The 22406-nt window shown below is 41.4% G+C and overlaps 1 protein-coding gene across 1 annotated transcript in view; it reads left to right on the forward strand.

The window, feature by feature from the left end:
• Positions 1-22406, forward strand: part of gmds (GDP-mannose 4,6-dehydratase) — a gene marked incomplete at its 5' end in the record, with an annotated part of 150298 nt that overhangs the window by 105809 nt on the left and 22083 nt on the right. Inside the window, 2 exons of the mRNA XM_083887734.1 lie at positions 14572-14690; positions 15957-16053. Of these exons, the coding sequence (XP_083743860.1) occupies positions 14572-14690; positions 15957-16053 (216 nt within the window). The remainder of the gene's footprint in view (positions 1-14571; positions 14691-15956; positions 16054-22406) is intronic.

A 22406-nucleotide genomic window follows, 5' to 3' on the forward strand; every position in this document is an offset into this window, starting at 1 on the left:
CTACGTAGACGGATAACGCATTACGCAGTCGGAGAAGTATAATGTGGCCTTTAGCCAGCAGCCATTATTTGCAAACCCTCTTACTTGGAGTCAAATTCTTTGGGGCGAGACGTGAGGCTTCCACCCGCTGCATATCCTTCGAGGCAAACGCCTGAGGTGGGGGAAGAAACCGAGCGGGCTCTTCCTAAGCACAGCTGGTTCTGGTGATTTCCTGCTCCGTTCTGAATATGTTTTTCATGAAACAATCAGCGGAGGCGAGGAGAAATGCTCCACTAAATAACTTTTTAAGCAATTCGCGGAAGTGGGGAAGAAGCCAAGCGGGCGCATTCCTTCCGGGTGCAGTTGGCGGCTGTGCGGCCGTGCAGCTCGCGGGGGCACAGCAGTTGACTGGAGTAGAACATATGCATAATCGCCACTTTCACTTCAGCCAATAACTCTGGCTGTGAGTTATTCCCCAGGGATCTGAGATCAGCGGTTAAACTGCGGCACAAAAACGAAGGGAAAATCTTCAGCTCAGCCAGCGAGGATGAGACGATTCGTCAGGTGGTGATCAGTGTAAAAAAAAATAGAAAATTCTCGGCCGAGAATGCACCTACTTCCAAAAATTCACATTTCTACTACATAGATGACCCCCATTTTTAATGAACATTCATCTTTCAACATAAATCTTGCTCCCAGACTATCACTGTTTCTACTTATTTGGATCTCAAGCTGAACATGTTGAGATTGTTGACCCAGAGAGATTGCTGCTGTACACCCACACGGTGGCGGTAATATAGTGTTAGACATATGTATCTCGTCAGCCCATCCTTTTTTTGATATTCATTCCACTAAAGTGAAGAGCAGAGGGCAGGACAGCTCCCATGCTCGCCATATGGTCTTGATTTGGCCCAGTTACCGTCAATCCCCTTCTTTAATGAACTAGCAAGTTGTCGTGTTTTTCCTTGTGTACGTGCTTTTGTGTGTGTCACAGTGGGGTGTTTTGTGTTGCCTGAGGTTGTTTTACATCTGGATTTGAGGACAGTAATTGTGGGCAAGTATGTGTGTTTGTATACTTCAAATACAGCACTAGCCGAATATCTTAGACCGTAGAGTGGATGGTTGTTTGTCTCCATGTGGTCCTGTTATGGACGGGCGACTGTGATTGGCAACAGTTCCAAGTGTGACTAGAAGCACTAGAGCAGGGGTCTGCAACCTTTAGGATGAAAAGAGCCATTTTTGTTGTCTCTCCACCCAAAAATTCATTTGGAGCCGCAAAAAAACCCACAAGATGAAGATAATAACACATATAAAGGTTTTTATACAGACAAACTATATACAATAGTAATAGTCTCTTTCATTTATGACATTTAAGAACTACAACATGTTCAGTTTATACCCAACCTCTAGACCCCGTAGACCTGGTTCTTCCATTGTTTCATTGTTTGTGGCAAATTAAAGAAATTAAAATGAACCCACTTTGAAAAAAATGAAGCAAATATTTGGACTGTATGTTGTTCGTGCTCAAGAAAAACGGTATGTGGATCCAAAGATGGACAGGACACATCCAAACATGTACTGAATATTGCATTTTACGTTGACATTGGATGTTGCACAAGATATTAAAACACTTTTATTTGTCGCCTTGATCTCTAAAGCTACAAGGAGCCACTGCAGAGTGGCTGAAGAGCCACATGTGGCTCTAGAGCTGCAGGTTGCAGACCCCTGCCCTAGAGGGTGAATGGATGAAAACTTATTCTGAGGATACAGAAATACAGTAGTCCAACACAACTCCATAATGATAAACCCTTAACAGTAAGAACAAATGCATATAAATAAAATATTTTGCCAACCCTCATTTAAAATGGGGTATTTTGTACACCTTGGCTCTTAGAAGAACAATTACTCTTTAAAGCATGTTTATCCAAATACATGATACATGGCTTTGTTGTGGTAAGTTATTGTTGAAGCCATGAAACCAATTCTAAACTCATGTTGAAAGTCTGTCGTCGTGAAAAGGCTTTTAGTATTTGCTCATTATGTGAACTGATGATGTTTCTCTTCTCTATGATATATTTCTGCCTTACTATGTAAAGTGCCTTTGGATAATATGTTGATGTTTATTGCTGTACAAATAATCTTATTTTTATTTAGATGTTTATTGAGCAGGGACAAATGCATTAAACATTATTTCATATAAAATACTAAACAGATGTCATGCATATGGGTTTCTAGCCGAGGCTAATTTGCAACCCCTGTCCCTGGTTAGGCCTTTACTATTAAAACAAAAGTTTAAGAGAAAAGTTAAAAAACTACGGAGCCCCTAAAGGGCACATGTCGTTCAAACTAAGAACAGAGAATGTAAAATAACATCTAAAACGTTTGACTTGGCTACCTGATTTATCCCTAACCTCATAGAGCTTTACTCTAACATTACTCTACACATTGACACAGTGTTATAATTCAGTCAAATTCAAATTATTTTGAATCCACTGTGACACACCAGACAGTTGTTTTGATAGCATTTCCACTGCCATCTAAAGAATGTTTGCATACACGTATATAATTGTGTCATCCACATACATTGGTCCTTTTGCAGCTGCCAGGTAGATCATAAATATATAAACAAAAAATCAATTGGCGCAGAATTGACCCTTGTGGGATTCCCAATCCAGGGCAGAATTAGGTCCAACCCATTGTTCTCTCTGCTCAAGATTGACCGGGATTTATGATTAAGACATAATTATGTTTTAGGACGACGAGGTCGGCGATAATGACGATAAATGCAAAAGCTTTTTGTATGCTACAAAACCATCTTTCCAAGCTACATGAGATTCCTCTATTTTTTCTTTCTGCACTATTTTCTTTTTAATCTGCATAACGCTTGTTTAAGAGTGCAAATCCATGAGTTGAACCATGGTGTTACTCTCCTCTGAGTCAACACTTTCTTTTCCAGAGGGGCAACACAATCTAATGTCATGTTTTTATAGTGTACCCTGAGATAATGAATGAAGTAAAGGAAACATTACAGCAATACAAGGAACTTGAAAAGACTTGTACAGCAATAAATTGAACTACTTTTCATATGATTTACATACATATTGAACATTTGATTAATTAGTATGGTACACAAGTACACAAATGCAATATTATTTCTCTCTCTCATAATGATACAAAAGCATTTTGTAAAATTTATCATGGAAAAAAAATGATAAACAGTAATTAATCCTCTCTTTTTTATTGTTTTGTCAACTGTCCAAACCTTCAACAACCACAACCTTTGAGTTCCATTTAACATTATTCACAAGTTTTCAGTAACAAATGTAAAGTAAGTTTTGAGAGAAACATTTCACAGCTTCTTTTTCTTCTTGCTTTACTCTGCTACAAATGTTGGTTTCCTCTTTCAAATAGCAGCTTAAGCTCAAATTGTTATTGTTGTTATTGAAAAATAACCACCACTACAATTATTTTACTTTACATGACATCATGATTGTGTAATGGAGGCAGCAGGTTAGTTTACAAATGGAATATGTGTATATGTGTATATATATATATATATGCATACATACATACATACATGTGTGTCCCTCTGAGTCTAAACTGTTATATTATGAAAACAAAGGATTCTTTGAATACTTTTCATTCAGGGGAACACCGTCGGGCAAACGTATTTTAGGAAATAAATATTTCCCAGTAAGTCTCAGTGACTCTGTCTGAAATTCAAAACACTCCTGTAACTTTGTAGCGTGATCCATGCCAGGAGTCACCAGCACACAGAATTTTTACTTTGTTTCTCATGAATATCCTGAGCTTGTTTGCAGCAATTGCTGCAGCATATAGTGTTCTCTAGCTTGTGTGAGGCTATATTTGTCTATATTTTCATGTATTCACACAATAATGTGTGGTGTGAAGACAGACACGTGAGATCTTGAACAAGATGGAGCTAAAAGCCAGATATCCACCTGATTTACCTACATATTTCACCACCATATCAAGGCCAGCCTGTTTTAAACTGACAGGCACTCCTCAAACTGAGCATTTTAGCCTCAAATAATCGTTGCACCTTCCAGGGGAGTCAAGTGACAATATCATCACATCAATAGCAGGCATGCCAAATTGGCGACTTTGTCGCTAAATCTGGCTACTTTACAACTCCTCCTTTGTCAAAAGCAACTAGCGACAAATCTATCGACTTTTTCTGGTGTTATTGGAGACTTCTGTGGTGTTTGGAGACTCTTACCCTGGATTTCCACTGGACGCGGAACGGCAGCGGCGCAGTCGCCGTTGCAAATCGCTTCCATTCTAATCGATGTGAGCATTTCCACCAGACGCGCTGCGGAGCGTCTCAGCAGCGTCCCAGAAGCGGCTCGCCGCGCCGCAGCGCTATCGATAAGAATCAGTTCTTTTTTTTTCGTTGCCGCTGCTGAACCTCGTAAATTTCAACGAAGCAGATCGCACAAGACAGGAAAAGCGACACAGAATCAAAGTAAAACATTTCCGCCCCCCTTTCAAAATAAAACACAATACGCAGGTCATATAGCCTGTCACAACTTCACATCAACATTACGTCGTGGCCGCTGCTGCCAGGTCAACAGTCAATTAATCAGAGCGTCTCTGAGAGTCATGATGTACGACGAGAGACTGATTGTTGAAGTGGAGAAACATAAAATAATTAATGACACCAGATCAACAGTTCTTCCACGTCGGAGAATGAAAAGAAGCCCTTGTTGTTGTTGTTTACTTTATACACACAGTCTATCGCGGGATCTCGCGAACTCGCGGCCGTTCGAGATTATCGCGCGATCTTCCGTGAATACCGCCGGCTCCCAAGGCACCGCGCCGCTGCCGTATAGCGCCGGTGGGGATTGCCGCCGGGCAGAGGACGAAGCAGAACCGCGCCGCGGCCGTTCCGCGTCCAGTGGAAATCCGGGGTTAAAGTCCCTATGTTATCGGCTCAGTATCAACACGGTCACTGCTCTTATCTGATCTGGTCTGCCTACTGACAACACTTGTGCAGTGTGTGCGTCTGTATGTGTGTGTGTGTGTGTGGGGATAGGCAATATACTGTAAGAGGTAATGCTGCTCTGTAGGATTTGTAACAATGAATTGATTTAGTGTATATTAATCGCTAGGTAAATTAATCATCAACCATTTTGGTAATTGAAAAATCCAAGTAGTTTTTTTTTTTAATAAAACAAGCTCTGTGACATTTCACCTTCTTGGGCACTAACTTGAGTTTGGCGAGTCTTTGACTTTGCCTCTGAAAATCATTACTGTGTATTTTAATTATTATGGTATTGCAGAAAAATTGGTTAAGAAATTTGTAAAAAAATGTACAACCAAGGTGTCATTACTATGCCAACTTAAATGACATGGGGATGTAACCACAAACTAGTGAAATTTTGAAATTATTTTCAATTCACATAATTCTAACCAAAGGGTAACCGAGCTGAACTCCCTATTAGAAGATCCAACATAGTGTTTGAACAGTTTTCTTGGTTGTCAGTCGATGTTAAGCGTCTCAGTTTGAGAAGAGTTCACAGCACAGTGTGAAATATAAAAGTTAAACATAAATATACTTGTTCAGTTTGGCATCAGTGCTGGTTTTCCAGCCACAGCAGTAGGTAAAAAAAGTAGAAACTATACGATATAAAGACGAAGCTGGCTGATCGCCCGGTCAAAAGAGAGCTTCGTTGCAGACCGGGGAGTGACCACGCAGATCAAATATCCTTGAAACAATACTTTTCAACTTTAAAGGTATTCTACTGACCAATATACTGTATGTATTTGTATAATTATTTGCCTGAAAACTTTTTGCCTGAAACTTTTACACAGTACTGTATATAAGTATATAAGTGAATGAGTGAATAGTTGATATTACTTCATCATACAAGAGTATGAGAGTTTGACACAGATCGGATTCTTTCTCTTTTTCCGTTTAACCCCTCGCTGGGGCAGCTGTGGCAGCTGTGGCCTAGTGGTTAGGGCTTCGAGCGCGAGACCGGAAGGTAGCCGGTTCAATCCCCGACCAGTCCGCAGCTGAAGTGCTGTTGAGCAAGGCACCTAACCCCCTCACTGCTCCCCGAGCGCCGCTCACTGGCATGGCAGCTCACTGCGCTGGGTTAGCATGTTCTCCACCTCACTTTGTGCTGTGTGTGTTCACTAACTCACTGCAGAATTAAATTTCCCCTTGCGGGATTTAAAGGGTTCTTAATCTTAATCTTAATCTATAACTTTATTCAGCTGCCTTTATTCGCCTTTCATCATTTATCTGTGTAAGTCACTCTCTAATGCATCTATTAACCTAGTGACAAAATAATGATGTGATAAAAGCCAGAGGATGAAGCAGCAGCACCCTCAGGAAATTGTGTTTCTCTGTGTGTGCGTGTGCGCTGCTGCTGCAGTGGTCAGGTTAATTGATCAACAGTTTCTGTGGTGGGAGATAAAAGTGATGTAGGACTGAAGGCTATTTTTTTCTGTTTTTAAAATATTACATTGTTTATTAATAAGCATGTGAGAGATACATATTAATTGTGTGATCAACGAAAATGACAAACCAAAAGGTCATCGAAAATGGGTAATTTTTGGGGTGCGTGCTCACGCTGCACCACCTCCACGTGTAAGAACAATAACATTGTACAACAATCAATCCCCGGTAAGTTGCCGTTAGTACGTTTGTAAGTAATTCTTCTGTTGAAAAAAGAGAAAAATATATCTGTGTGTGAGTCTTTCGGCAGCTCCATCCATGGGGGTCGCCACAGCGGATCACCCGCACATTTGTTTGGCTGAGATTTTTTTACACCGGATGCTCTTCCTGATGCAACCAACCCATATATCCTGGTACGGAAACCCAAGTAGCATTAAGGGCCTTGCCTAGGGGCCCACACTAGGTGTTAGCTGACCTTGCCCTGACCAGGATTTGTACCCCAGCCTGTCACACCAAGGACTGTGGACTATACCACTTAGCTATCCTAGCTGTGAAATAGAAAAATATATCTTAGGTATTTTTTTATTAAATATGAATCCTGTTTGTTAACTGACAACATGTTTGGCCTGTTGCAAGGGTTATAAATGTTGTGGACAAATCTGTTTAATTAACTGATTCTAATAATTCAGTTATATCGAAAAAGAAAAAAAAACTGATTTGCCCACCACTAGTTTGTGTCACATCACGGATGTTTTGTGCTGCTGTGCTATGACGGCCCTGCCAACATTGAGGAGGTTTTATGAAGTAATGAAAAGTGACATGTCTGATACAAAACCGTGAGTCGAGAAGAGCCAAGTAGTGCTAGAACTGTATAATGGAAAACTACCATAAGCTATTGTACTGTGTATGGTGCTGATGAATCTACAGAGCTAGTTTATGAATATGCTTTCCCTTAGTAGAAACAATAACAAGACGGAAATGAAATCTGGATCTTTTGTAAAGAAGAATGGTCCAAAATACCTTCAGTCAGAATCCAGACTCTAATTGGAAGCTATAGGAGGCGTTTAGAGGCTGTTATTTCTACAAAAGGAGGATGCACAAAATGTTTCTTTTGGGCAGCCTAAACTTGCCTAATTTTGTTTAAATAATTCTTGCAGACTTTCTGTAAATCATATAAACTTTATTTCACTTCTCAAATATCACTGTGTTTGTCTCCTATATGATATATTTAACTGAAATGTCTTATTCAAACAACCAATGATTTATATTATCTCACTTGTGCTATGCGAGTGGACTCGTTAGCATTTCAAGCTAGTGATCTTTATGCTAACGTGTTAGCAGACTTCACAAAAAACAAAACTGTTCTTCTTAAGCCCAATTTATACTCCTGCGTAAAGTGCTCTGAGTAGGCTACGCAGAGTCCTCTGCGTCGACGCAGAACCTGTCGAAGAGTCTCTGCGTCGTCTCCGGCTGCACGGAATATTTTTTAAGTGTCCGTCACTCCGTCAAGGGACAATGGAGACGGCAAGAGCTGCGATTGGTCCTCAGGACAGGCCGAGCAAAGCTGGTCTGTGCCGGCTCACAGTGAGCACCGAGCGTCCACAGAGGGCGGAGCTGAACACCGCCGACTTCGTCGCTGCCGAACTATAAATACGTCATATCTTAACACACACAGCACATGTTTAGACTCTAAATGGCCAATTTCTCGCCTCAAATTATCTTAAAACTACGTTCCGGGACACAGAAAAGGGACAAACGGCCGCTGTTTCAACAACAACAGTCTTTCTCCCTCGGACGCCATTGCTCACTGTAGCCAAAAGCACAACAACCTTGCGCAGCGACCCCTACTGATCGGGCGGGAAATTGCAGCGCCTATCCGTCACCACGATGCAGAAGTATAAAGGCTCGAGTGGTCTACGTGGTGACGCAGACGGATAACGCATTACGCAGTCGGAGAAGTATAATGTGGCCTTAACTATCAAAATGTGGCATAGTGGTGTTACCAAACATCTGCAGAACAAGGGGTTAGCCCCCAAGGAAATTCATGCTGACAAGCTGTGAACATCCTGCCACAGCCACCACCCAAGAAAACACTGATCATGTCCACCATTATGGTGATGGATGACATACATTTACTGTAGCTGTAATTATATAGACAATGCTGTATGCGTCTCCTGTGAAAGAGTAGGGAACATTCTGGATCAAGTTTTCCGCTGCGTGAGAACCACGCCTTTTGACCCCAAATCAAAAGCCCACCAGGCTGGTCATGTCACAGGAGAACATTGCACATTCTGAATCAGATCCAGCTGTTTTTTTTCAATGTTTCCTAACCCAGGATGAGCGTTAGGTCCACCACTTTGAACCAGACACAAAAACGTAGGCCATGCGCTACAACACCAACGGAAAACGTATGGGCAGACTGCAGGGAAGACGATGTTCAAAAATAACTATGTTTGGTCAAAATCAATCATTGCATCATGGTCAGCCTATGGGAATTTCAGCCCACCCTTGTAAGCCACTACTTGATTATGGCGATGTTGTGTACATGTGTGCCTCTAACAGCTGTCTACAGTCTTTGACACCAGTCTATCATTGTGCTCTGAGGTTCATCACTGGCTGTAGTCGCCTCACCCATCACTGTGATCTGTATGCTAATGCTTCCATGTCTTCCCTGTCTGTAAGACTCTACACACACTGGATGACTCTGGTCTATAAGGCTCTTCTTGGCTTGGTCCCTGCTTATTTAAGCACTTTTCTTCAGAGAACCAGAAGCCACTACGCCTTGCGTTCAGATGACATTTTGCACTCGTCTGCTCCACGTGTTCGGACCGAGATGGGGAAAAAAAAGCTTTCAGTTTCTCTGCCCCTGCTGCTTGGAATACTCTCCAAACTGAACTTAAAATGCCGGCTTTTATTTCACTAGGAGCTTTCCGCTCCATCTTAAAAGACAGACAACAGAAATCCTTTGAACAGTGTCTATGTTCTTAAATCGTTACTGTGATCACAACTGCACTTTATGTTTATCTAGTTGCAATTTTATATTTCAATGTTTTGTTTTGTAAATGTTGCATTTCCTGCTTCTTATTTAACTTTTGATGTGTGCTGCTGCCTTTCTTGGCCAGGTCACCCTTGTGAAAGAGATCTTGATCTCAATGGGTCTTTTATCTGGTTAAATAAAGGTTAAATAAAAAGCCATGTTATGAAGAGATGTATGATATGAAGTCATGATTACTGACCTGTAGTCCCCAGCAAGGCTACTTAAATATTCAATATGACTCTTGTTTTGATGGCAGCCCACACTGGGCCCATAATGCCTGTACTTCCACAAATACAGCAAACAGCTTTCTTAAATATGTTCACAGGATAGGAATCAATCTGCACCTTACCCTACCAGCCCGACCCTGCAGTGGATGATTAGTTCCATAAATCTTAAACTTGGCTTGTTGGAATCAGCCTCAGTATCGCGCTGTCTCTCTCTCTCTCTCTCTCTCTCTCTCTCTCTCTCTCTCTCTCTCTCTCTCTCTCTCTCTCTCTCTCTCTCTCTCACACACACACACACACATTCTCCCTCTCAATATCTCTCTCTTTCACCCTCCCTCTCTATTTCACTCTTTCTCTCACATAGACACACACACACACACAGTGGAGCAGAAAAGCAGTAAACAGGCTGATAGCATCTTATGTGAGATCACTGTGGTTGGAAACACAAACGAGACAGACCAATCCCAGGACAAACACACATGTGTATACAGTGGTATGCAAAAGTGTGGGCACCCTGTAAATGTTCATGATTTTCCTTTATAAATCATCGGTTGTTTCATTTCAGTTAAATACATCATATAGGAGACAAACATAGTGATATTTGAGAAGTGAAATAAAGTTTATATGATTTACAGAAAGTGTGCAAGAATTATTTAAACAAAATTAGGCATGTACATAAGTTTAGACACCCTTGTCATTTTATTGATTTCAATACCTTTAGCACTAATTATTAGAACTCTGGAAAATTAGTTTGGTAACCTCAGTGACCCTTGACCTCCACCCACAGGTGAATTCAATCATGAGAAAGGGTATTTAAGGAGGTCAATTGTAAGTGTTTCTCCTCTTTGCATCTTCTCTGAAGAGTGGCAACATGGGAGCCTCAAAACAACTCTCAAATGACCTGAAAACAATGATTGTTCAACATCATGGTTTAGGGGAAGGATACAGAAAGCTATCTCAGAGATTTAAGCTCACAGTTTCAACTGTGAGGAATTGGAAGACCACAAGCGCAGTTCTAGTTAAGGCCTGAAGTGGCAGACCAAGAAAAATCTACAACATCTACAACAGACCTACAACATCATCTTGCTGCAGATGGTGTCATCTGTGCATTGTTCAGCTGTTCAGCGCACTTTACACAAGGAGATGCTGTACGGAAGAGTAATGCAGAAAAGCCTTTTCTCCACAAAGAGGTATGCTAAAGCACATTTGGAATAAGGTGCTGTAGACTGATGGAGTTCGGAGTTAAAGTCACTTAAAATGGAAGCAACAGCCAAATTGAAAGAGAGCTGCTCTTCAGATTTGGCTGTTGAACTTGGTGCATATTCTTTTGTCTGTTATTTCAATATCAGACTGCTTTTTCTTTTCTTTGACTTCTGGGAGAAAGTCTATGTTTTATGTTGCCAAGTTAAAGCGAGTGAAGCTTAAGACTGTGTAGGTGAGTCTGTAGAGGAAGTTTGTTGTGTTGCTTGTCATTTTCTAAATTGCTGTAATACAAACAATGCACACATAGTCGGAGGTAAGATTCATACAAAAGGTAATCATGCCTCTGGTATCAACGCTGGGGCATTGGTTATTCTGGAGTCATAATATCGGTACTGTTTGCCTAATCTCAGTACAGGATGGCTGCAGATGATTTCCAGTATATCCAGGAAGTAGTTGTCATGATGGATGTGGGTCTGAAAAGAGCAGCTGATAAAACCATGCTATGACGTACGCTAGCGAGACCACGATTAAGCCGATCTGTGACAAACCTCTGAGCTGTGCCTGTTAATGTTCTTGTATCTGTACAACCCTCGCAAATGTGCATAGCTGTAAGCTGCAGGTCATTAATCTTATTATCAGTTGTATGAGGTGGGAAAGGCTGTGGCTGGAGCTGCATCTACTTCAAATCCAGCATTTCCCACCTGGCATCCTTGCAAGCTTGTTGTCGAACAGAGCTGAGAACCTCTTAAGCTACAGTGGTGTGAACATGAGGTTGCCATGTTGATCTACCATGTTAAATCTGAAAGAATGCACCTACACTGTAAACGGTTAACTACGTCTAAGTGAGTTTGCCAAAGTTTTTTATCATATCAGCGTTTATCGACATGGAAACAGCATCCACATGGAGCACTGAAACGCTATTTTTTGAAAAGTGGGTCCAACATTGGGAATGCCACCCTTGTGTAGACGACCAATACTCTACTTTGGTAAAACAATGCCATCGTAATCCAACTCTCTCTTGTGCTTGCTATGTTTGTTGTCACCATCTTCCTCTTACAGTATTTGTTGCTGTCGCGTGTGCTTTCATTTCTTTTTGGGACTACATGTTCAATACTAGTACACTGAGGTTTGTGTCTAAAAGCCTGTAGTTAATGGCATTAGCAGACCATGATTGAGGCTGATACCTCTCTGTAGCCACAATAGTAGCTCCATTAAGTGTAAGGCCACATTATACTTCTCCGACTGCGTAATGCGTTATCCGTCTGCGTCACCACGTAGACCACTCGAGCCTTTATACTTCTGCGTCGTGGTGACGGATAGGCGCTGCAATTTCCCGCCCGATCAGTAGGGGTCGCTGCGCAAGGTTGTTGTGCTTTTGGCTACAGTGAGCAATGGCGTCCGAGGGAGAAAGACTGTTGTTGTTGAAACAGTGGCCGTTTGTCACTTTTCTGTGTCACGGAACGCGGTTTTAAGATAATTTGAGGCGAGAAATTGGCCATTTAGAGTCTAAACATGTGCTGTGTGTGTTAAGATATGACGTATTTATAGTTTGGCAGCGACGAAGTCGGCGGTGTTCAGCTCCGCCCTCTGTGGACGCTCGCTGCTCACTGTGAGCCGGCACAGAGCAGCTTAGCTCGGCCTGTCCTGAGGACCAATCGCAGCTCTTGCCGTCTCCGTTGTCCCTTGACGGAGTGACGGACACTTAAAAAATATTCCGTGCAGCCGGAGACGACGCAGAGACTCTACTACAGGTTCTGCATCGACGCAGAGGACTCTGCATAGCCTACGCAGAGCACTTTACGCAGGAGTATAAATTGGGCTTAACTATGAGCCATTCCACTTGTCAGCTGTCGTCAAGCAGTCAGAGATGGAGGACCATGGAGTCAATAAAGGCTGGGATACAGAGGGGAGGTGATACGCACTGATTTTTTTTTTCTTTTTCTGAAAACATGCTTTTTAAACAGAAAGCAAACTGATAATCGGGATTAGTTTTCACTCTTAGGACTCTTAATTTATTTGCTAAGGGCACATTCAGTGTCATTCAACTTTAGCACTGCTGAAGTTAGTTTTGTGCAGTTGTGAGATTACACTTTGTAACCTACACACTGAGACAGCAGGCTGCTTTGGGTTTGGACTGGGAAATTTCCCATGTCTTAGTAGCTCTGGTTTTGCTCTATTTGTGCTCTATTGACAGGGACATATGGAAAGAATTAAATAAAATACAGTCATGGCAGTAATCCTACTATTCTCTCTACATTTTTGCGGCGTCATGCTTATTTTATTCATTAATGTTTTCTTTTTTTTTTTACTATGACTTTGGTTAAAATGCTATATATTGGGAAACAAACAAAAATAAATGGATGTTATTGCAGATATATACTGTACATTCATGTTTTTCCAGTCTGCAGCATTTACTCATTGGTGGCCATGTTGATGTCAGACTATAATTCAGGTAAATGAGTTGAGGTGATCAATGGGGTCATTGAGTGTGTGATGGGGGTCATCGTGTGGCGATCTGGATTAGCGATGGGATCGGCAGTTCATTTGAGTGTACTGAATCACTTGAATCAGTTCATTAAAATGATTCGTTCAAAAGATTCGTTAACCGAATCGTTAAGTGCTTAGCAGGAGCCCAGTGCCCTGCTACCTGAATCACGGCCTCCCTGAGTGCAGTACGTTGCGGGTCGACCGTACGCGGGTCATAGAGTGGTCACCATAAATATTTTGAAACCACACAAAATGCTATTTAATATAGCACTGGGCCCAGACATTCATCTTTCATAGGCTTATGATAAAGGCTATCTTTGTTGTGTAGTTTGAAACAAGTCAGGTTGTTAGAGGATTTTGTAGCTATAAAGGGGAAGTAAGTAGTTTATAGTGACATCTAGAGGAGATGCTGAAATTTACAATAAAGACCTGCTGCTCTGCTCACCCCCTCCCTTCCCTGAGCGCTACGGTGTCCTCAGCTGGTCAAATGTCGTCCTCGTCGTCTTTCTCCGTGTCAGCAGATGAGGTTCGTGAGGCGAGGGAGAGGGCGGAGCTACCACGGCCGTAGCAGACGACGCAGAGAGAGTGGAGGCGGGACTTCCGCTACAAGTAAAGCGACGCTTGATTTGTTCTCTCGCGTTTGTCCTTACAGGCTCCGGTAGAAACATGGCGTCTCGCTGCTAACAGTGGCTATGCAACCGCGGCCCGCGACCATGTTATTTTAAATGACTTTTTGAAACACTACGAAAATGAAACAAAAACTATTATACAGCGACTAGACAATGCAGGAGCACATAATATGTATAAAAAAGTGGATTTTGGGTTATATAAACCCATAAATACTACATATTGTCCCTTTAAATTTCATAATTTTTGCTACTGATTCCTCATTTGCTCCTGACCATTAGTTTTTTTCTGGAAAGCGGTTTGCTTGCATATGAGTGTATGCATGATTTTCTTCTGTGTGTGTGTGTGTATGGGCCAGCAGCACATTTAGCCTGTGGGAGTGCTCTGTCCTCCTTTCCCACACTATGCTTCCCATGAGCCCTCACAATTGACGTCAGGACAGAGGCACAGGCGAGTGCCCCACTCGGGGGGTCACAGGTTCACTTCCTGTCTATCAGCATCAGGTTGGGCAGTGTCCAGTGTGAAGCGCCAAACTGTCTTTATGATCTGACCATAGTTCAACCTCTCTGTGTGTGTGTGTCTTTCAGGCCATGTGGCTGATGCTGCAACAGGAGACGCCAGATGATTTCATCATAGCAACAGGAGAAGTTCACAGTGTAAGGGAGTTTGTGGAGAAGGCCTTCAAAGAAGTGGGAAAGACGATTGTGTAAGTACACACATACACACACACACACACACATTCTTGTACTTGCTGCATACTGAGGACTGGGTCGCTGACAAAGTGAGGACCAGCATTTATGAATCAGCACAGTTACAAATATCTACTTCATGAAGGACATCCACAAAGAACTACTGGTTGCAGTACCATAACATGTCTGCAGGTGGAGCCCCAGAGCAAAAAGGGCTGGAAAACTTTTCGGTTTAAAAAAGAAAAAAAAATTTTAAAAAAATTTTTGGTCAAAAAATTTGACCAAAAAAATTTGACCAAAAAATTTACCAAATAATTTTGACCAAAAAATTTTGACCAGAAAATTTTGACCAGAAAATTGACAAAAAAGTTATACTATACTATGTCCTCCAAAAGTTTAAATTTTTTTTTTTCAAAAAAAATTTTGGTCCAAAATTTGACGAAAACGTCACACTATACTATGTCATCCAAAATTTATAAAAGTCTTTGACAAAAAAAATTTGGTCCAAAATTTGACAAAAAAAAATTGGTCCAAAATTTGACAAAAAAAATTGACCCAAAATTTGACAAAAAAGTCATACTATACTATGTCGTCTAAAATTAGATTTTTTTTTTTTTTTGACAAATTGAGTATAGCATGTTATAGCAACCTAAGGAAGTGATTTCAATGAAAACAAAGTGAGGACCGGCCAAAATGTCCTCACTCCGTAAAAATGACCTCACTTTGTTGGTTAAAAACCCTCACTGGTCCTCAGTATGCCGCAAGTACAAGAACACACACACACACACCAATACCTCCTCATCAGAAACACACAATTTCCTCACGTAATATGCCAAAGAAGTCAGAAATCCACATTACTTACTCATTACAAGCCTTACTTGCCATACATGATAAAAGTGAGAAGCATCGGTTTTGCCAAGTCACACAAATAAACAGTCATTTCAAACACAAACCACATCCACGAATCTGATGTTATTCTACATATGCTGCATCAAAATATACACAGATATGTTATGGGAACACCCCCACCCCCCCTCATCCATCCTCTTATCACACCTCATTCCCCTACCTCTTGTGTCATGGAAGACACAGACATGTTGCTGAAGGTGTGTGTTGCCATTCACAAATTCACCTGTTGTGTTGAATTAAGAGAAAAAAAAGGCAGCTGACATGTTTTGTCTTCATGTGATGTTAAAGAAACAAACTTTACAACAAATAATCGGGCACAGGGAGCTGGATCTTTGAACAGCTGTGGGAAAATGTTTTTTTTTTCCTCTTTCCAGGTGGGAAGGAAAGGACGTGGATGAGATCGGCCGCTGCAAGGAGACAGGGGCGATACATGTGAGGGTGCACCCAAAATACTTCCGCCCCACTGAAGTGGTAAGTCAAGTTTCTCCTTTTGTTGTTTTACTTTTGTTTCCTGTTAAGGACCATTTTAAGGTATTTTTAGTACTTTTATTTTCTGAATGTTTATGTTACTTCAAATCAAAATAATTGCTATTCACCATATAATGGGATGACTGAAAGTAGGGATGCACCGATTGCCATTTTTGGGGCCGATTCCGATTTTTCAAGAAGTTTGACCTGCCGATACCGATTTTAGCCGATTCAGATTTCAATTTTTTAAAACTGGCTCAAAACGATATTCGAATATTCCCTCTTAAAAAACACAGATATTCGAATATATTCGCATAGTATTTACATCGGGCATCTGGAGGCTTTCAATCAGCCAGACTGTCAGGTGATGACAGCATGACGTCAATAACAGGACAAACAAATACAACGAGACATAACTACCTGTATATGTAGTTTATTTAAGTTTAAACATATTTCACAACATATTACTGACACAAAAATAAGTAAATGAACTAATGACCAAGAGCGCAGACCTCACTTGCTCTCTCTCTCTCTCCCGCCCCTCTCGCTCTCTCTCTCCTCACACTGGTTTAAATGACAAACAAACAAATGCTGAGTGCTGATCAAAAGTTTTGTGCAAGTGATTTAAGGTGATTTAAGATTTAATGTATATATATATATATACATATACATACATATATATATATATATACATATATATATACATATATATATATATATATATATATACATATATACATACATATATATATATATACATACATATACATATACATATATATGTATATATATACATATACATATATATGTATATATATACATATACATATATATGTATATATATACATATACATATATATGTATATATATACATATACATATATATGTATATATATACATATATATATATATAGCTTAATCTTGCCATTAGACAGCTGTAAATGGTCTGTATTTAAATTGCTCTTTTTGAGCCACTCAAAGCTTCTGTATACTGCAGCTTTTTGCTATTCACCTATTCACACCCATGCATGCACACTTTCATGCAGTGCATCTATGGACTCATCTTTCATATCCATAGCCCACCAAACTCATAGAGAAAAATAAGCAGTTTTGCTCTTGTGGGGACACGGGAGCTCCTGGACTACTGCTGCCTCCTTTGGTAAGGTTGTGGTACTTTAGGATTTCAAACCCCAAAGTCACAAAATAACTCATTTTAACTGACTGGTGGAGGTAGTGGATCAATAAATCATGTTAGCCAAATTGCTTTTCTCAAATTGATTTTTTTTCAATGCATTTTAGTGCAGGGAGTGAAGTGTTGTACAAACAAAAGAAACTTCAGTTTCTGGTCAAAAACAGTGTAATGTTCTAGATAAAAAGGAAGACTTAATCTTCCTCTTCTTATTATTATTATTATAACAGTACTAACAATATTATATAATATTTTTTATTTAAAATGCACTTAACAAGTCCTACAGGAATAAAATCATGTTAAAAAGGTATTGAATAAGGCTTGAAATATATATAAAAATAACAAAAAATGAAGCATTTAACAAGGGGCTAAGTCAGTGCTGACAAGTTATCAGTACACCATAGAACCATACTTACTTGTATTCGAAACGGCCGACATCGTGTTTGGGTCAAGTTCGCATTCGTAGATGTGTTCAGGGGAGGTGTCTTGTGTTACGTATGAAGTTTTGTGATTAGCTGATTGGTCAATGTATGTACATTTCCATGATTTTATCAAATTTTTCGCCAGTTCTGATTTGCGTGCCAATTTTCGATTAGGGGGGTCAAATTTGAGATTCCCTGGAGAGAAAGAAAATAATAATAATTCTTAGAATAACAACAGGTCCTCACACACTTAAGTTAAAGGAGTTTGGCGGTTCTGCTTTTTCCAGGAGCATTTTTCTAGTGTGTTTTTCAGTAAAACAGACACTATGAATGCCGCTCATGTCGGTCACCTTTGATGTGTAAATAATATAGTTCTATATATATATCACAACCCTGTACATTAGGTTTTTCCTGCCCTCCATACCTGACCTTATTACATTAAAATAACTTTTTTACTGCATGTATCTGATTGCCGGTCATTGTGTCTGGTACCCTACACTTATCAGCTCTTATCCAGTCGACAGCCTGGGGCTGCTCATTGTATGCTTTTAAAAAGCTGGAAACAGGCCAGTTCACCTCTGTAAGAGTAATGTTGGCTACATCCTGTTGGTTGGTGCTGAATGGGTGCTCATAATCCGGCAAGCTAACTCGGCTAGTAAAGGGACCTTTACTTTTGGCACAGGGCAAGTCCTCTCTCAGGAATGGACTAGAGACACGTTTGCAACAGTTGTGAGCATCCAAATCAGCTTCCAACGAACACTCAGATCCAAAATGAACCAGAGTATTATCCCCCTTTTCTTTCACAATGTGTGCGATGTCTTTGACATATTGGAAGTCCTTCTCTCATCACTGTCCCAGAGGGGTATTGTATGGCTGGGCATCGGGTTACCCTGAGGTGTTGTGCCTTATATAATCTGTCAGGGTCTCAGTTTAAAGCCAGCAGTGTCTGCGAAGATTACTGCTGAGATCCAGTTGAGTGACATTGGAGGATTAGCAAGGAGGCCCCGACTGACTGGCTGCTGAGGTGATGGCGGCGCTGGTCACACACCTGCACCATTATTCTTTGTGCTTGCTGGCACATTTATTCATGGCTACAACACTGAATCCAAGCTGAAAACTAGAGTCACTTAGTCAGGCAGGAGTGACCTGCAAAGAAACAATGTGCTTTTTCACTTCATACGACACTCGGACAATATCTTCTTTTGTGTTCTATAGTGTTGATGCCAAGTGAACCTAATGTGCTTATATCTGATGACTTTTGGATGCATAATAAAGCCCAATTTATACTCCTGCGTAAAGTGCTCTGCGTAGGTTACGCAGAGTCCTCTGCGTCGACGCAGAACCTGTCGAAGAGCCTCTGCGTCGTCTCCGGCTGCACGAAATATTTTTTAAGTGTCCGTCACTCCGTCAAGGGACAACGGAGACGGCAAGAGCTGCGATTGGTCCTCAGGACAGGCCGAGCAAAGCTGCTCTGTGCCGGCTCACAGTGAGCGCCGAGCGTCCACAGAGGGCGGAGCTGAACACCGCCGACTTCGTCGCTGCCGAACCATAAATACGTCATATCTTAACACACACAGAGCACATGTTTAGACTCTAAATGGCCAATTTCTCGCCTCAAATTATCTTAAAACTGCGTTCCGGGACACAGAAAAGTGAGAAACGGCCACTGTTTCAACAACAGCAGTCTTTCTCCCTCGGACGCCATTGCTCACTGTAGCCAAAAGCACAACAACCTTGCGCAGCGACCCCTACTGATCGGGCGGGAAATTGCAGCGCCTATCCGTCACCACGACGCAGAAGTATAAAGGCTCGAGGCGTCTACGTGGTGACGCAGACGGATAACGCATTACGCAGTCGGAGAAGTATAATGTGGCCTAAATGCTGGAACTTTGTGACCTTTTAAGTTACTGCAAGTAAGCATCCACTGTTGTCAGGCACCAGAGCTAATACCAGCAATTAGCCCAAATCATTCCAATTAAAAAACCTCTACAGTGTTGTGCAGTCCTCGAGGACAAATTTTAAACCATTATGTGACACCAAGTCTTTAAATGCCAGGATCCATCTGGATCACTGGGTTTGTCGCAGCCTGTAGTGAAGACTGTTGTGGTCAGAGACTTGGGGATGACGGAGTCCTCTTTCCTGTCCTGACCTCATGTCGTTCACTGGTGTCAGCAGAAGTGCAAGAGATTAAAAATCAGTTAGAGATGTGCTACATGTGGATTCATGGGCTACGGGTGAATTCCAATTCCTTGCTTAACACTCAATCTCAAAAATGTGCGCCCCCGGCTAGTGCAAGTGCTGTCCCCGATTCTCTGTAAAAATTCAGTCGAGGGGCGAGTTTAAGTAAGCACATGGTAATTACGTGGAAGCAAACAAGGCTTCCTTTTACAGTACAGTTTTAGTTTACTTACCGAGAAAAATATCATGCATCACGTTATATATCAGAACCTACATGTACAAGTTTGTGCTTTCTCGATGACAAAGGGAATGTATCTACAAACAATCTTAATTTACCATACATATAACAGGGAAATACCTGCTTATTACCAGTGGTAATTTTCCAATAACACAGTATAATTTACCAGATTAATGATTAGCAGTAGTTATTACCAATAACACTTTATTGGGTAAATACACAGTATTTTGGCCATGGTTTCATTGTACTACCAGTAGTAATTACCCAATAACACACTATAATTTACAATATAGTTACCAGGTAAATGCCCAATATGTCGGCCATAGTTTCATTTTATTTACTTTCGTATTACCATTGCTAATTACCTAGTAACCACTTTTGTGTTACCGTGAATTTACCTGGTAATTAACAGGTTATTAGGGAACTGTAAAAGAAAGGGTTAAGGCCACATTATACTTCTCCGACTGCGTAATGCGTTATCCGTCTGCGTCACCACGTAGACCACTCGAGCCTTTATACTTCTGCGTCGTGTTGACGGATAGGCGCTGCAATTTCCCGCCCGATCAGTAGGGGTCGCTGCGCAAGGTTGTTGTGCTTCTGGCTACAGTGAGCAATGGTGTTTGAGAGAGAAAGAGAGAAAGACTGTTGTTGTTGAAACAGTGGCCGTTTCTCATTTTTCTGTGTCACGAAACACAGTTTTAAGATAATTTGAGGCGAGAAATTGGCCATTTAGAGTCTAAACATGTGCTGCGTGTGTTAAGATATGACGTATTTATAGTTTGGCAGCGACGTTATCGGCAGGGATGAGCTCCCTGTCTGTGGACGCTCGGTGCTCACTGAGAGCCGGCACAGAGCAGCTTCGCTCGGCCTGTCCTGAGGACCAATCGCAGCTCTTGCCGTCTCCGTTGTCCCTTGGCGGAGTGACGGACACTTAAAAAATATTCCGTGCAGACGAAGACGACGCAGGTTCTACGTCGACGCCGAGTCTCTGCGTAACCTACGCAGAGCACTTTACGCAGGAGTATAAATTGGGCTTTACAGGAATGTTGTAAAAGCCCTTCATGAGGTCCTTTAGGTGTTAAAACCAACAGTCAAAAATTCGAATGTGTCTTTTACACAGTATTGCAGAATATTCTCTGAGAGTGCGTGATTGACCAATCTTTTTTTTAAGTTAGAGAAGTGGAATGAGACGGGGATCACGTGTAGCCGCGAGGAAACGGGAGTAAAGAGAGATAAACGCTTTAGTTTCAGCAGGCAACTTTTCGCCACTCTCTCAAATCATTCGATGGGAGGTGACTGAAGTGTTTAACCTCTGATCCCATCAGACAGGAAGTGAGTGACATGAAGCTCGCAGCTCAGCATTGTGCCTCAAGTGAAAAAAAAATCTGTCATCAAGTGCATGTTTCATTATATATTTGCTGTTTAGGTGCAAGAAAGTTTGGATCTGTGTGTTGCAAAATGTGCATGAGAGGAGTTGGTCTTCTGGCTGTTTGCTAATATATTTGCGATTCATCATTATCCTTGTCTGCGTGTGTGTTCGACATGAGCTCGTTTATCTCCCCAACCCCTTGGGCCAAGAGTGAGCGAGCACCGGGCAGACTGTGAGGGGCTTAAATGTGCAGGTGTGCTCCACATGTAGTGCAAGTGTTCTCGTCTTCGCTGTCTGTCTGTCTTTGTGTGCGCTTGTCTGTCTTTCATTTTTTTTAATCCTATGCCCCAAAGCTGCATAGCTGACAATGAGAGTTGCCCTTCAGTCATCAACACTGTTTACTCGACGTGAAATGCACAGTTTGAAACTAAATAAAAAAACAAGTGAGCAACCATTTTTCAGTCACACGTGAAAACAAAAGGCGTGTGGTTTGAAGCTGCTAGTGTGACTGACAGCTGCAGGTAAGTTTCATACATCCGCCAACTGTCATGACTGCCGTTTCTCTCCATTGTGCAGAGCTGGCAGTCACACTTGTCAACCTGTGGGTCTCTGCCAGCCCTTGTCCTTCAGCTGAGCGTTTGCAAAGGCGTGTTTGTGTTTTTGTGGTATGGGTATGATTGGTTTTGGTTGCCAAGTGATATATAGGACGATGACTTGATCTCAGATGTGATCAGGTGGGTCCCTTTGTTTGGTTCTCACCGTTTTGTAAAGATGTTGAGAGATTTATAAGCCTGGAACTGATAACTGACTCCGAGTGAGCATCTCTTTTGTCTAATTTTAAGTTTGATTCGTGAAGTGAGATTCGCTTACTTTTAAAGTGCCTGCGCTGTGCTTTAACTGTAGATTGTTGTGTTACTTTTTGTGCTTGTAGAAGTTAGAAATGCCAAGTCTTACCTTGTA

Source organism: Microchirus variegatus, assembly GCF_963457635.1.
Source record: "Microchirus variegatus genome assembly, chromosome: 4".
In the NCBI taxonomy this organism is placed as follows: Eukaryota; Metazoa; Chordata; class Actinopteri; order Pleuronectiformes; family Soleidae; genus Microchirus; species Microchirus variegatus.